This window comes from Protopterus annectens, chromosome 12.part0 (assembly GCF_019279795.1).
Source record: "Protopterus annectens isolate FY-2018-M chromosome 12.part0, PAN1.0, whole genome shotgun sequence".
Taxonomy (NCBI): domain Eukaryota; kingdom Metazoa; phylum Chordata; order Ceratodontiformes; family Protopteridae; genus Protopterus; species Protopterus annectens.
Genome location: NC_056746.1, coordinates 837,828,461 through 837,845,927, shown reverse-complemented (window position 1 = coordinate 837,845,927; position 17,467 = coordinate 837,828,461). Strand labels below are relative to the sequence as shown.

The 17,467-nt window shown below is 42.4% G+C and overlaps 1 protein-coding gene across 2 annotated transcripts in view; it reads right to left on the bottom strand.

Moving 5' to 3' along the window:
* UCKL1 (uridine-cytidine kinase 1 like 1) overlaps positions 1-17,467 on the bottom strand; it is a 1,578,412-nt gene that overhangs the window by 1,088,190 nt on the left and 472,755 nt on the right. For both annotated transcript variants that reach the window (XM_044089881.1, XM_044089882.1), the window contains exon 4: positions 6,814-6,984. In XM_044089881.1, the coding sequence (XP_043945816.1) occupies positions 6,814-6,984 (171 nt within the window). The remainder of the gene's footprint in view (positions 1-6,813; positions 6,985-17,467) is intronic.

Genomic DNA, 17,467 nt, shown 5'->3' with positions numbered 1-17,467 from the left:
GAGACAGGAGTGGCACAGCTTAGCAGGCTTACTTCTTTTTTTAGAAGGGGTGCAGTGGAGAAAGTCTACATCACACAGTCCCTTGTTAGAGCTCCTGAGGATGCTACATGCCACACAGGAGCACTAGATTCAAGTGCAGCAGAAAGTACAGTTGTGTAAGAACTTACTGTAAGAGCAGATATCCGCCTGATCACTGTTGAAGTATTACTAACAAGTGGGACATCCTGCCAGGGATAGCTAAACATCTGGCCAGGATGCCAAAGCCTAGATGCCTTCCTCTCACGCTGTGCATCTGACATATGAATAAAGCACTCCAAGGCTATAAGGTACACAAGGATTATATTAGTGGAATGCTTCAGGACTTCCTTCCTCCAGTGCCGAAAGCAAGCCACAAAAAATAAAAATGTCAGTCAGAAGAAGGGAAGAATGCCACCTTGGGTCAATAAAAGAAACAAGTAAAAGTAAAGGGAAAGAGGGTGGGATGTAATACAGTCGGACATCTACTATTATGGTAAGTTCTCAAACAACTACACTAGTCTTTAATATAATCACTGTTGTAGTAGTACTATTAACAAGTGAGAATAGCCTCATATCTTTCTAAATTTCAAGACAGGCTGAATGAAGAGTTGACCTGGAATCTAAAATTCCTTGTAGGACAGACCTAGCAAATCCAGCTCAAGCTCTAGAAAAGGCATCCATTTTGTGGTGTTTTGTAAAGGTTTGTACAGAAAACTAAGTAGTTGACTCTAAAATGGATCTAGAATTTAGACCTTCGTAAAAGGCGCAAAGGGAGGCTACATCTCTGGTAGAGTGGGCCTTAACAAAACCTGGAATCATCTTTCGATAGAAAATTAATTGTTTGGGGACAGGAAGACCCAACTTTTTGTCTTGAAAGGAAATTAAAAATTGGCCTGATTTTTCTGATAGACTTGGTTTTATAAATATAAAATCTAAGTTGTCAGTGAAAATTTAAGGAATGGAGAATTCTTTCTCCCCTCTTTTGGCAGGATGGAAAAAGGTAGGGAGGTTGATAGTCTGGTTTACTGACAGATCATTCATGTTATACTTAACATATAAATTACATAACTTAAAATATAGATATTATAAATATATAACATATATATACATTTATATTTTAATTATTACAGTTTTTATTTTATACATGAATATATGTTTACAAGAATTGAACTTCAACTGACAGGATAATGCAGGCTTAAAGGGGGGAGAATAACACGTGATAGCACAAAATTTAGATTCCAGGGAGTAAAGGGCTGTCTACTGACATGTTGTCCGTCTGAATCGCAATGGTCCCTAGAGGCAGAGAGTCATGGAAGTGCTGCAACGCCAAAAACACCGCTCTCAGCTCCAGAACACTGATGTGCAACTGTGACTCTGTCTCCGACCAGGTGCCTTGGGCTGTTCTTCCCTGAAAAAGCCCCCCACCCGCCCTATCAGAGAAGCATCCATGGTCACCGTGGCTGACGGCGAGGGGAGAACAAATAATCGACCCACTGTAACATGTTGGTTGGTCAACCACCAGCGAAGATCCTTTTTGCTTGATTCCGTAATCATGATCAAGAATGACATGGGAAGTTGTTGGCATGACCACTGGGTGAATAGTAACCATTGAAGAATCCTCATGTGCATATGTCCCAGAGGAACTGCTATGAGCGTAGCTGCCTTGGTGCCTAGGTGTTTCAGTACTTGATGGGCCGGTACCTTTCTTCTCTGCAGGATGTCCGAGACCTGATTTCGGAGAATGGCTATTCTGTCCAGGAGCAATCTTACTGTGGCAGTGGTAGTGTCTAGTTTGGCTCCGATAAAGGAGATATGCTGCGATGGCGACAATGCAGACTTTTCGAAATTGATACTGATGCCTAACTGAGAAATGATGCCTAACCGAAAGCAGAGATTGAGAGTATGATTCCTGGACAGAATTAGTTGATGCCTGGAAGCGGCGGTGAGGAGCCAGTCATCCAGATACAGAAACACTCGGAATCCTAGATGCCTCAAGTGAGTTGTAACTACTGCCATGCATTTGGTAAACAGTCTGGGGGCTGTTGTGAGTCCAAAGGGAAGTGCTCAGAATTGGTAGTGACTGGCTCCCAGCTGGAAACACAGATGATCTCTGGATGGCCTGACCATTTTGATGTGGTAGTACACATCCTTGAGATCTATAGAGCACATCCAATCGCCCACTCCGAGGAATGTGTTGAGTCTGCTGAGATCTAAGCTGGGCCTCCAGTCCCATCTTCTTTGGAACTAAAAGGAATCTGCAGTAAATTCCGGATCCTATCTGGTCTGCTGGGACTAGCTGGATGACTCTCTCTTCCTGCAGCCTCTGGATTTCTATGGCTGCTTGATCCCTGAGACTGGGTGGAACGTCTGGAATTTTTTTGCCAACAGGTGGATTTTCTAGAAATGGGATGATGTATCTTCTGGTAATGATGCTTTATACCCAAAAATCTGTTGTAATTCCTAGCCAGGCATCTGGATACAAAGCCAAGCAACCCCTGACTGCCTCCAGAGCTGGACAGTCGGGCCTCCTTTCAGGAGCGCTGATAGGGCTTAAGGAACTGATCCCTGTCACCCTGGTTCTGTGGACCCCCTCTGCTGCCGGGACGGCATCTTCCATTATTGCCCCCTCCTCTGCCCCTGGAGGGGGGGTTCACTAGGTGTTCTGGAAAGCTCCTTGGGACTTTCGGAACCAAATTTTCCACCTTTCTGCCCTTTGGAGTATGGTCTGATAGGGGTGAAAAAATGGACTCCTACGGCAGATAGAGTCTTTCCCTCTTGCTCACACCTAGTGAGAGCCTCCTTGACTTTGGGCCCAAACAGAGAAGAGCCATCAAATGGGGTGTTGACAAAGGAAGACTTGAAGGCTTCCACAAAGGAGCATAAGCGCATCCAGGACTGTCTCCGAAGAGCTATCGCTGAACCCGCTGCCCGACTCGAATCATCGGCTGCATAGGAAATGAGCCGCATGGACGAGTTCACAATGGAGTTAAGGGTATTAAGTTCTGCTGTCACTTTGTCAGAGATAGCTCCATTTGTATTACCCTGCAGAGTATCTTCAAGCTCTTTCAGGAGATCTCTTTGAAGACAGGTAAAATTAGTCAAAAAGTTAAGCGATCGCATAGCAAATGTCGCAGAACTAAAGATGCATTTCCTGTATCTGTCCTAGAGTCCCTATTAGGAGGATGGACAGTAGAAGAGGTTTCTGACATCTCTTTCTTGGTGGCCGCCACCACCACCATGGCATCAACGGGGACTCCCTTAGTGTGGAACATCTTGTCTTGGGGGAGGTGATAAACTTGCTGGGCCTCCGAGGGACCAGTTCCTTAGTATCAGGAGATTCCCACACGCTTCGAGCAAAGGGCAGAGTCACCCACGAGGTGGAAGGTTGAGACCCAAAGGCCTTCAGGAGCACCGACTCATCCTCAGAAAGGCTAAAGGACTGCCAGTCACCCCTCTGCTTCAGGACTTCCAGGATATCCACAAAGGAGATATCCTCCGAGGGGGACCCTTCCGATTCCTCTAAGTCAGTGTCTGATGTCAAAGACTCCTGTGGGGAATCTAAATGCCTCCTCTTGCGTAATCACTTCCTGTGAACCTCATCAGTGGGGGCTTCTGGTGAGGTCTCAGTCGAGCAAGGGTCACTCAATGGGGTTGCCTGATGCTCTGGGTCTCAACACTTCATAGGGACCTGCGATGCAGAGGCAGAAAGCGGCACTTTAGGGGAGGAAGAGAAAGGACCTGACTATGTGTGTGTCTTACATGACATAACCCTCCTCATGGTATCGTAGGCACCACTGCTCCGACCCGAGGAAGATGCCGGTTCCGAAGAAGACAGCAACTTCCCCAGCGCAAAGACAGTGGGCTCCAAACCGGAGGACATAGCCGAGCTCATCCGCACCAAAGCCCTGAGTGGACGGGTCAAAACCGACACATCGGTTCGACTCTCTCCCCTCGGAACCGACGAGAGAGTGTCGGCTCCAAGACTCTTCCAATGGAACCGAGGAAGTCAGGGTTGATGGAGCCGAAGGTACTGGAACAGGCTTTGGCTCCGAAGGCTCCAGAACCATCAGATCCTCCTCCTCCAGCTCTGAAAGCCAAGCTCGGTGGAGGAGTAGTCACAGCTGGTGGGACGGTCTCAGGCCTCAAATCCTGTTGGGTCGAGGCCTATAGCAATTTAGCCAGTGCGGGTTCTCAAGAAGCCTCTGCACTACCCGGTCCACATCTACATCAGAAAGGGTCCTCAAAGAATGAGTCGAAGGAACTGATGACGCCACCGACTGAAGGATGGGTGACCTTAAAGTTTCGGAGACTGGCTCCAAAACACCTGCCCGGTGCATGGCTCTGAAGACTGCGGAGCTGGTGACCGCACCTTCACAGAAAGGCTTGGAGCCAATGACCTGGGCTCCGAGGCGCCTTCGAAGACTTTGACCCCTTCAAAGACTTGGAGGTCGGGTCAGCCTTGTCCAAAGTCGCTTGAAAGTCTGGCTTCAACAAGCCTCTATCTACCAGCTTCTTTCTTCTTTCTAATAAAACTCTACTGCTGAAGGAATGGCAGATACAGCAATCCTCCTGGAAGTGAACAGGCCCCAAACAATAAACACAATTTACATGGGCGTCCGTAATGGGCATTTTCTGCCCGCATTTTGGACACTTCTTGAAGCCAGATTTCTGCTTTTCCTTAAGATCAGACATATTAAAGCTACAGAAACAGTAATAAACAAACATACTAAGCTTGTTGTCAGATCCCTGAACAACCTTCAATGCACAACAACAAAATACAGTAACACTAACAAGGAACACGGTTATTATTAGCAGTCCTAAGTTGCCAGATCCCTGTACAACTATAGGATATAAATGCAAGAACTAACAACTAACACACTCCCATGCTATATATATATTTATATAAAAGGATATATAAACCAAGGAATGGCTGAGGCCTATGAGCAACCACTCTGTAAACAAACAAAACAACTTTAAAGTAAGAATTTAAGAGGCTAACTCGCCCAAAAGTTATCTAAAGATTTATAAGTAGAATATTAGTGAAAAAAACAATAAAGAAAATCTACTGGCCCGAGATCTCTGACGGCCTTGCAATCAGTTGCAGCGGCAATGGGATAGGGGCCTGGTCTCAAGCTACTTTCAAATCGTTAGCTAGTAAAGCGGCAACTTGGAGCTGATGGCTCGGCTCTGAACCCATGTGTAAGAATAAATGGCGAGATCGAACAACTTCACATCAATTATTTCAAAAACAGGAGGGATTAAGGGGAGCTGGTCTGATGGAACTGGAGGAATGCCTGCTCTCTGAGGAAGAGAAAGACATGATATCCTGTAGTCTTTCCGAATTACTGACAGAACCTAATAATTGAGAGAACCCAATTGTCTTTGGTGACTGACTTCCAAATTGGAAAGGATAGGAAAGTTTACTGGAAAGATGGGCATGGAGTAGACTAAGGTGGGGAAGGTGGATGGGAGGCAGATAGTTACAAGGAGGCTTGTTTTGCAGAAAAGGGGGTTTAGACCCATTAAAATCTTGCTTTGGTTTGTCTTGAGATTTCTATTTTTAATATTATTTAGCCATTTGGGGAGCCTTTTGCTCTTTGAAGAAAGGGGACAACTTTAGAAGAGTAATTCCTCTGAAAAGTGAGAGAGACAAACATTTGCTTAATAATTTTCCCTCTCTCCTGAAGATTCTTTAAAAAGTCCACAGCAGTGGCAACAAGACTAAAAACAGCATCCCTATCCAGAAGAATGTCCAGAATACCAGACTTAACATCCTCGGGAAGACACCAAAGCCTAAACCAGGAAATCCTCCTCAGAACAGAAACAGTACCTGCTGCTCTAGAGGAGGCATCTCACGTGCATTTAAGAGTGTCTAACTACTTGACTGGCAGAGTTTAAAATGGAAATATACCAGGTCTCTCAGCTAAACAATACCAAATCCTTTCTTAAACACAATGAAATACATTTTGATCTTGTATAAACTCATTCACATTACTAAACATGCTGCACTTTCTTGTCCCTACATATACTGTATATTTGCTGTGCCTCAGTGTCACTGCTTGACAGAGGCACAGCAAAATAATGGGCATAGTTTTCTTCAAAATAAAGGGGTGGCGAAAGCCACAAAACTCTAGGCTAGGCTTATAAATGCCCTTGGGCAGATAGCCTAGTATGAACCTATGAACCTATAGATTGGGGAGCCATACTGCTAAGACTTAGTTCTCATTATTTCATTGTCCCAAATAAATTAGGTCAAGCATATTATTTAACTATAACCTGAAAACAGTGGTTCACTAGAAAATACTTGTAAATATTTTTAATCTAGCTTTTGTCTTCTGTCATTATAAAATTACTTTGTTTCTAATCTCTTTCATTCCTCAATGAAGTATGTAAAACTGGTCAAGTTGGTCATGACATGAAATGACTCTTTCTTTATTAGGTCTCAGCTGACAAGCTAAACTAAAATTCAGTTCACTTTACATGCAAGCGGAGTAACTGTTCTACCTTACAGAAACTTCCAAATGAAACTTCAGTGCAGTATTAGTACAGAATCATAAGTGGAATTAATTTACTTCCTAAAATGGTTCAAGCTCAGGACTAATAACTTTAATCTCCAAGTGTGACACTAGTGGACACTGACAGAACTTCTCAATCTGGTCTTAGGAATCCAAATCCACATAAACAGAGATAGTCATCAAACTGATACATGAAACAGGGTGCCATAAAGAAACTGATTAAGCAGAAAAATGTTGCCTACAAGAAATACTTAACCACACCAATTGCTTACAGTCTTACCCATTCCTTCTCTCTGGAGTGTGTGGTGAAGTTGTACACTGGGATCTTGACACTCTTGCCCTGCTTTAGCTTCCATAATGTGGACCTGATCAAGTCAAAGTCAAAGGCGTCAGGGTGGTCAAAGTTAAAGTCATGGCTAGCTGCCAGTACCTGCTGCTCATCTGTGAGTACCTGTATCAAACAAAATAGACAAACACAAAAGACAATGTTAAATAAGTCATGCCTTTCATTTATTACAGCTGAAAAAAAAAGACCACTTCTAGAACACACTTCTTACTATGCACTTTATGTATGAAGATGGTCTCTTCTAAGGGGCTATTCGCTATGTCTGTGGTTCTCCGCCTGTCTAAATGAACCTGCTAAGTGCTGTCCCATTTCTTGTGGGTTGCGCCCCATAACATCTACAAAATGACAACTACAGTAAGTCCAGGCCAGGCTCTGCATATTAAAGCTCTGGTGAGACATCAGTCCCACTCAGAAAGAATAAAGGCCCACACAGCAAAACACTGCTCTCCTGAAAGCATTTCTTCCAGATGCAAATTTCACTGAAGCTTGGAGGCATCCTTAGTGTCTTGCAGAGATATATATACCATATATACCTACAGATCAAGATCTTACTTACCATCTACAGCCCCACTCAAACATCATCCAACCTATTTTCATTTCTATTGTTTCAGTGTGTCCCTGTGCTACTTACACCCTTCAGCACACACTTCTCCTTCCAATCTCTCTCTCTCTCTCTCTTTCTCTCTGATGATTCTAAACTTCACCTTATAACAAAGCTGACATTCACCAACATTAAATAAGACTATGTAACACCGCTGCCTTACACTCACAGCACCCACTGCCTCAGGGTGTTTTTCTACTACCTGTACCTACTGTCTCAAACTAACAGTGCCTACCTCATTAAAATATTAACTCATTCTCACCACATGCACTCTGTTACAGTATTGTCTTCCTTTCACAGCACCCACTACCTTGGTCATCTCACACTCACTGTATCTACTGCCTGATTCTGCTGTCACCTCATGGTGTCCACTGCCTCACATTGTTGATCCCCACTTTTCATACCCACAGCCATAAACTACCATCTTCCATTCCCCATACCAAATGATTCAAGTTACTGTCTCCCACTCAGAGCACATACATCCCTCACAGTGCTTTCACACAATCACAGTACCCACTACTTCAAAGTTTTGTCTCTCACTCACACTGCCCACTACCTCACATCATCTCCCACAAATAGCACCTAATCCCTCGAAGTCCTGTCTCCCATTCACAACACTCACTTGTTACATGACAGTCTCCTGTGCATAAACCTACTGATTTACACTGCTGTCTCCCACTCAATACCCACTCCCTTGCAATACAGTCTCTGACTCACAACACCCACTCCATCATGATGATATCTCCCTCTCAGAGCACCTACTTTCTCACAGTGATGGCTCCCATTCACCACAACCATTCCATTCCAATCACAACATCCACTCCCTTGTAATACTGTTCTTGTCATAACAGCCACTCCCACACAGCGCTGTCACCCACTCTTCATGCCTACTGGCTCATAGTGCTGTCTTCAAAGCACAACACACACTACCCCACAGTGCTGTCGCCTAAACATGATGCCCACTGCCTCAGGGTGCTGTCACCCATTCACCACACTCACTCCCCGACAGTGACTTCTCCCATTTACAACATCCAGTCCCTCACAGAGACTCATGGTGCTGTCTCTCATTCAGCACATCCAGCTCTTTACAGTGTTGTTTTCCACTAACATTCATAGATTCATGGTGCTGTCTCCCACTCACAACAGCCCCTGCCTCACGCTTCTGTCATATCATCCAGTCTCTCCCTGTGCTGTCAAACTCTTCATGCCCACTGCTTCATAGTAGTGTCTCCCACTCACCACCATCCCTCACAATGATGTCACAAACTCTCAATGTCCAAACCTCTGAGTGCTTTTGCCCACACACTACACTTACTCCATCACACTGCTGTGTCCCACTGGCAGTGCACACTGCTTCACTGTGCTGTCCCCCACTCACAATACTGCTGCTTGGCCTCGTCCAACTCTTATTACCATTTCCTCAAGTTATGTACTCCTGGTACTTTGGTTCCTTAGTTAATTTCCTCCATTATATTCCAGCCCCCCTTTGCCTATTTTCTATAGCCCTACTTGCAGACATCCCTATTGGTAAAATTCCCTTTCTCCATTTCCACATTGGCTTAGTTCTTATAATACTTTCTGTTAATTTATGAATATATTAGCCCATATGGTTGTTACTATCCTAGGGCTTGCATCCAAAATCCTAGTATCTCTTTATCACCCCAACTTACCTACTGTTTCATCACCATCTCCCTTTTTACTTTGATATATAACCTTCTGTTTAAGTTTTATATATATATATATATATATATATATATATATATATATATATATATATATATATATCAGCCTAAACTGTACAGTTTTAATAAATCCCATAAAATTAGGTAAACCTTACACCATCTTGTTCTACAGGAAAACACTCAGCGTATCCCACTCAACTCTTGCCCTCCCCTCCCCAAATAAATTTCATTTATTAATTATCATTCACAACTTCTTCTCTGATTATTACAATTATGCCTGATCTCTATATAAGACAAAGGAAACTAAAACATATTCACTGCTTGTATCTTACTATCCATATCCACAATCAACAGCCTTCAGTTTCTCAGGTTTTGCATTATTTGTTAAGCTTCTTCCCACAAATGCTTCGCTGCCATAACAGAATCCTTTTTTAATCCACATATCTAAATACTTTGACTTATCATGTCCCCATAACAATGGGTATTGGTGAACCAGTTCATGTATGGATACATAGTTTACTGCTACAGCCTTTGCTTAATCATCATTTACTTTACATGCTGAAAAGACCTGAAACTATCTCAACATGTTTTACAACACCCACATTTCCTTTTCTGGATTTATTAAGTTCAGAATAATATGCAAATAAAGTTAACATTTCTTAAGAACCATACCAGTTATATCACTGAATTTATGATTCTTTGTAAATGGCTCTAAATCACAGACACTCAGGTTAAAACAGCCCTCTCCAAAGCCAAAAACACCGCATCAATGGAACCGGACTGTGTCCCAGGCTGCGTCCTACACGAGCTCAAAGACGAACTAGCCCCTCACCTAAACACACTGTTCAAACTCAGCCTCTCCACAGGCTACATACCCATAGAGTGGCGCACAGCAACGGTTATTCCTCTCCACAAAGGTGGAGCCACAACAGACCCCAGGAACTATCGCCCTATAAGCCTGACTAGCTTGGACTGCAAGGCTATGGAGCGCATCATCATGGAACTTATTAACAGAGACATTGGGAACCTTCAAACACTGGACCCTACCCAGTTCGGCTTTGTTAAGGGCAGATCATGTCTCCTAAACCTGGTGGACTTCTTTGAGACAGTTACCAAGGCTATAGACAAGGGAAAGGTGGTACACACAACCTACCTAGACCTCGCTAAGGCCTTCGACACCATTCCCCATTCTGGTATTATAGACAAGCTCACCAGCCTGAACATAAACCCCTACGTCACAAGATGATTTGCTAACTGGCTCATGGACAGAACCCACATGGTGAGAGTTGCGGGAGCTAGGTCCGACTCTAAACCGGTTACAAGTTGCGTTCCCCAGGGCTCAGTTCTAGGACCTCTCCTGTTTGGCATATACTTCTCAGAGGTACAGGCAAGCACAAGAGGATGACCAAGTTTGCAGACGACTGCAAACTAGGGGCTATAATTGACTCTCCAGCTGACAGAGACAACCTCCAAAATTGTCTCACTGAGACAGATACCTGGTGTCAAAATCATGGCCTCAAGCTAAATGCCAAAAAGTGCATAGTCATCCCCTTTGGAAAAAAACAAAGTACCCACAAACTACCACATAGGTGGTAGTCCCCTAAATATGGAAGATGTAATAAGTAGATAGTAATCTCACCTTTGATAATCACATTGCCAAAGTGGTTACAAAATCCTTCTACGTGGCCCACCTAATCACAAAAGGGTTCGCATCCAGATCAAAAGAGGTCATTGTGCCCCTCTACTCATCACTCACCTGACCCATCATAGAGTACAAAGCCCCATTTGGTATGTACCTTACAAGACACCTGCAACAGCTGGAAAGACCACAGAAGTACCTCACCAAGAGGATCACTGACCTCAAACAGATCCCTATGTAGCTCGACTGAAGAAACTCCAGCTATACTTGGTTGCATACCGCCTACTCAGAGGTGATCTCTGCCTGACATACAAGGCCATGTCCAACCCAGAACTGATGGACATGCTCCACCTAAAGAAAACCTTATCCCCTTGAGCCACACGCTCTAGGGATCTAAACCTCACCACAACAATAAACAGGATGTGCTGGAGGGATAGATTCCTGTCCCAAAGACTTCCCATGCTTTGTAACAAGATCCTAATCTACATTAGGCAGAGCTCCTCGCTAACACTCTTCAAAAGAAACCTTGACGAGTGGATGGGAAACAGAAAGTTTACCTCGGGGATCACTTCAGTGGCTCTGCTGGACAGAGGCACAGGGAACTAATCTAAAGGGGCGGCGAAAGCCAACACATTCTGTCTAGGCTTATAAATGCCTTTGGGCAGATAGCCTAGTACCCACCTATGAACCTATAAATATAAAGCAAATAACAGTGAGGAAAGAGGACATTCCTGCCTGGTTCGTCTGCTTAAGCACAGCTTGTCAGAGAGGAACCCTCTAACCTTAATTCTTGCCTCCAGTCCTTTATATATCCTCCTTATTAACCTGTTCTTCTATTAGGAAAAGCAAATGCTACTACTGCCCTACTCATAAAATCCAACTAACTGTATCAAATGCTTTTTTCTGTATCAAGACTTACCAGCACCAGTGACATCTTCTAATATTCTGTGTCCCTCTGGATCATCACTGTTTCATTAATGTTAAATGTTTACCCCCCCTCCACAAGGCCAAAATGATCCATATCTATCTACTCTGGTAACACATTTGCCAGTTCTTAGCTAGTATTTTATAGTCATTGTTTAAAAATGAAAAGGCTCTACATGAAGCCAGATCTGAAGGGTCTTTACCCTCTGAGTTATACAGCCACCACTTGTCTTTCAAGATGATGGTACTTCCCCCTTTGTTTTAAAATACTGTTAAACAAAACTCCCTTTGTTTTAAAATACTGTTAAACAAAACATTCTGGACCTTTATCACTTTCTTCCCTCCTAGCTTCCAAATTATACAGAAAAAACATCTGTTCCCAAAGACTTCCCTGTTGATTGATTCATCATTTCTATCCCATCTCTTCCTATCTCGGCTATTAATTATTGAGCAGCCTCATTTTCTTCTAACTTTAAATACATTTTCTATAAGTTCTTCCATGAGTGCCATTTCTTGTTTTCCACATTTCTATGCTTTATGCAAACTGATGGCAGACCCCTCCCCAACCATCATCACCATCTCCCATCCAATGGCATGGATGTTTGTGCAGGCTTGCAGTATCATACTGGTAAGCCTAGAACAGACATAATGGGCTGTCAGTTGTGGCCAGTGACTACATTAATGTCTGCCACATGCTCAACCCAAAAACTTCCCCAGAAGGCCAGCCAGCTGCTGTTTGTGCTCACTATCTGTAATTTATGCTCATGGACGCCCTGCAGAAGCACATTGGTCTCTTCCTGGGAAAACTTTTCTAGGCACATTCACTTTTCAGATGCCATTCACTTTTCAGATTTCAGTTATAAATGTGAAATACACCTACAATCAATGAGAGGGCACAAAATATGCAAAGTATCATCTGTACTAATCATGCATCCATGTGGCAGCTTCACCACCATAAGGTGCCATGCTTACCATACTGCATTATCATAGCACACTTCCCCATAATGGTCCAATATGGTACCACAATAATGGATTGTGTTCTGGTATAAATCCTGTCATCAGCCTAAATTTACCACTATCAAACAAAGCATGGTCATAATTAGTCCCAGATATTCACTCCTGCCATTCATTGATCATCCCATGTACCTTCTCCTTCCACCCCACACATTACATACCATATCTGAACTCCTACTAGGGGGCACATTCTACCTCATACAGTCCACAGATATTCATTTAGTGGGCTACTACTCTCTGCACCTGTGACCTGTCTTCTGTCATCCATCAGTGTAACTCTAGGACCAACTACCCAAGAATAAAATACTTGGTTATCCACTCTTTATCCCCCATCTGTCACTGGTCTGTGTACCCTTACCATAGCAGATGTAGAACAGTTCTTCACTTAGTAGACCAATATATGTACTTCCTTCAGGATTCATAGGCAAGTCCATGACTTACATGGGGCCATGGACTTCCTGACAACCATCTTGCACTCCCTTCAGGTGCTATGCCACCAGCACGGTATGAATTTATTTATTTTTTTAATTTATTTTATTTTACATTTGTTAACCTGGATAATCCGACTGGACACAGGTCCATTTTCAGTGGAGGCCCGGGGAGAAAAGCTCCACATGTGGATAGTTACGTAAGAGTTAACAGTAGCAGTTACATATAGATACCAGTACAGAATTATAATAATACATACATACTTAAAACTTTACAATATTAATTTTCTTGTTCAAACATAGACATTTTTAGTGGTACAAGGCTGAGTACAGTAGCATATAATTCAGTAGTACAATACACATGAGAATGATAGTCAATGTTTCAGACTTTTTGAGACTACTTTACAGACAGCCAGGTAGTAAAGGGAGTGGTAAGAGCTAGTTAGTCAAGGTTGGTATAGGGGCACAGCCAGTGACTTTTTAGGTATTTTTTGAGAGATGTTTTAAATTGGTTTATAGAATGAATTGCTGTAAGTTCGGCAGGGAACCAGTTCCAGATTGTACCAACATAGTTGCAAAATAATGACTCACCTACTAAGTTTTTAGATTTAACAGTTTGTGCCAGCATTTTGTCATGAATAACAATTGAGCCCAGCACACTTGGCCCTCCACAGGCAGCAGTGCTGTTTACTCATGAATATGCAGTGGCAAGAGGGCTACATCACAATGCCCTGTAGCCTGCTGACATTTGTCAGGCATTTTTGCACTGTGCATTGCACAAATCTGCTAACATTTTCCTTCTGGTATTAAACTGTGAAATGGCCCCTGGCTTCTGAAGAGGTCGAGTCTGGAATGGCACACGTGGTCTAGGAAGGAGAATAAAATATTCCTCTACCTCCTGCATTGGCACTACCATGAACAACTAATGGGGAACTAGTATGAGGGCCTCCAGTACAAAGTGGATGCCTGGTACTGCTTTGCCAAGGTTGTGACTGGTGCCATAGGCATCACCTGCTCTGGTGAGCAATGTCAGCAACCTTATAGTGATCTAAAGTAGCAACACTGAAGACTTCTTAGCCACTGGGGCAACAGGTTTAGACAGAAGGAGCCAAAATTCTACAGTAATAGTAGAGAGCGGTGGTTGCTTATAACTAGGCAGCCATTATTCTTCTTCTGCTAAAAGCAGTTGTTGGCATGCATGCACATGCCTTTTTTTTCCTGTTTTTCAGCAGCTGGTGAGATTAAAGAAAACAAACTTTTGGAAACAAACAATGCTTCCAGGAGGTATAAAAGATCACAACATATAGAAAATAGCACCTTAAATGCACTGAGAAGCAAGACTTGAGTCCAAAATTCTAAATTTATTATAAGAAAGCAATTACTGATTTAGCACTTTCAGCCTAAAAAGTCTTAATCATCTGATAAAGTCCTTTTTCTAGAGAGAAAAAAAAATACAGTCCAGTTAAGGATTTAAAAAGATCTTTACTCAACAATGGATAAGCATTCTTGTCCGATTTCAAACTGAGTACTTAAATAGTATAATTCCAGATGAAAGTACCAGGTCTGCCTTGGTACAGATGGTACTGTTGGTGGAAAAACTAAACCACCATTTATATAGCCAATAGAAAGGGACTATACCTGGTTTCTTCATGTTACTCTGAAGTTATAGTTCTCAAGTATGCTTAGTGGCCATTTTCAACTATGATCAAAAAGATCTAAAGAAGATAACTTCGCTCCACTCTCTGGAAAAGAGCCACCAAGATCTGTTTACATTTGTGTACCTTGCCTGCTGCATTTTGGATTAGTTCTGGTTTAGGAATCACTGCATTACTACATATTTTCAGCAACATAGTATTTTTTTTGTTTCACTGCACACTTTCAGCAGCAACATGAGCCCCATACAAACTCATATATATATATATATATATATATATATATATATATATATATATATATATACATTGTGTATCACTTAGCTTGTATTAGGGAATGTCGCTCAACTAATTTGATAATAATATAGTACTGTGCTTTTAACATCAAGCTAGCCATTGGTAAAAGTAACTGTTACCTCTTGCTACACTCAGGACGACAGCTGTTTGGTTCTAGCAATGTTCGGGTTGGATTTAGGCTTTCCCTCTTTGCACTAATAACACCAGTAGTATTACCCTAAGCTACCTGTACTTTTCCCTCCCCCCTAGCTACTTCTACAAATTCCCTTGCTATTTCTAAAACGGTCACTACACTTTGTACTTGTACCTTATTTTCCTTACCTGAGAACAAGCTCTCAGATTGTTTCTTGAGGACTGGGTTCCGGCTCCAGTCCTCACTTCTAATTGGCTAATTCTCCTTCCTTCCCCTCCCCTATCCAATAGAGGCCTGCCAGAGCTTTAATAAACCCCTGGCGCCATTTCTGAATTACCATAACAGCTGTGTGCCCTAGAGTGAAAGCACCCTCAAAGTAAGAAATCTATGCTGTTTTAACTTCATGCACTGTCTTAATTATCATGTAATGTTTTTTCTGTCTGTCTCTTGTTTTCCATCATAATTATTTACATGTGACTATCCTGGGAAGGATAACGACATTGTGAACCATAGCTGTTTATAATGCTTAAACGCATCTATAGTCTCAATATAATTACCGTGTGTTTAGCTTCACTGCAACACATTATATTTGATATATGTAGCTGTTATTAGTCAAGCAAACTGAGTTACAATCTTGTTACATGTTATAGCACCCAATTGTGAGTTTACATTTAGATGGTAGTGAATGCGCGCAGTTCTACGGTCCTAATGTATGAACCACGTGTTTGGTGCTCTCTGTAACTAGTTACATAAAAGAAACTGTGTAGTTGTGACGAACTTACATTGATTCCTTGCACTAGGTAATGTACTGCTTTTAATGGTCTAAATAGAATTACCGCGTGTTTAGCTGTTGCAGTACTGTTTTTTATTGCGTAGTTGTGATGAGCTCATATACTGATTTATACCATTACTACATCTACTATGTTTTATGTACTCTAGTGGCAACTGTTAATGTAATTGTTCAATTCCCTATGATGAAAGTACTAGTGACACAGCATTTGTAATCTACTAGAAGTTGAACAGTGATATATGGAAAGGCTGCTACCACTGACTATCCTATATTTTGTTGAATTACAGAGAGAAATTGCTAGTTTTGTTAAATGTCATGCTTACAGTAACTGATGTGTCCGTTCATCAGAATGACCTGTTAAACTGCTTGGTATCATAGTGCATGGTAATATCACTGTCTTTGTTTGTGCTAGACTGCCTCCTTCTTACGTTTCCCGCATTCACCCTGTTTATTCATTTCTCTCTCAGTTACACAGTCCCAGAGTTTACATTGAGCAACCCAGTACCTGCAGGGTTCTTAACAGCACTCCCTACAACCTAAAACTGATTGGAACCCGAATAGAAGTTGCAGATAACAAATATCACAGGAAAAGACATGTATGTTAAAACCCATAACTTTGTGTATCACTTAGCTTGTATTAGGGAATGTTGCTCAACTAATTAGATAATAGTATATTACTGTGCTTTTAACATCAAGCTAGCAACTGGTAAAAGTAACTGTTACCTCGTGCTACACTCAGGACAACAGCTGTTTGGTTCTACCAATGTTTGGGTTGGATTTAGGCTTTCCCTCTTTGCACTAATAACACCAGTAGTATTAATGTAAGCTACCTGTATTTTTCCCTCCCCCCAGCTACTTCTACAAATTCCCTTGCTATTTCTAAAATGGTCACTATACTTTGCACTTGTACCTTATTTTCCTTACCTGAGAACAAGCTCTCAGATTGTTTCTTGAGGACTGGGTTTCCGACCCGTTCCGTTCTGCCCTCGCTTCGCTCTGGCTCCACTCCACTCCCCTACCCTGCCCCCATTTCCCACCTGCCCCCACTACTTCTACATTTATTCTAACCCCCTGTCACCTGACCACTCCCTACAGCCACTCAACTGCAACTACCCAAACCACACCCCTGATTAACTCTCATCCAAACAACACTACTTGCATCCAAATACCACGTAACGCAAACTATGCAGGTCTTACATCTCTCCTACTAGCCCTCACAACCTTAACCTACATTACGTCCTTACGCACATACACACCACTACCCCACACCACCTACCATACAACATATACCTTCACATCTATAGTAACCCACATAAGCTTCCCAATAGCCCCCCTCTTTATTTAATAGCAACACAATATTACTTATACATAACAAGTACATTCCACTATCCTACACTAGAAATATATCATGTAAACTCCACATAGGCA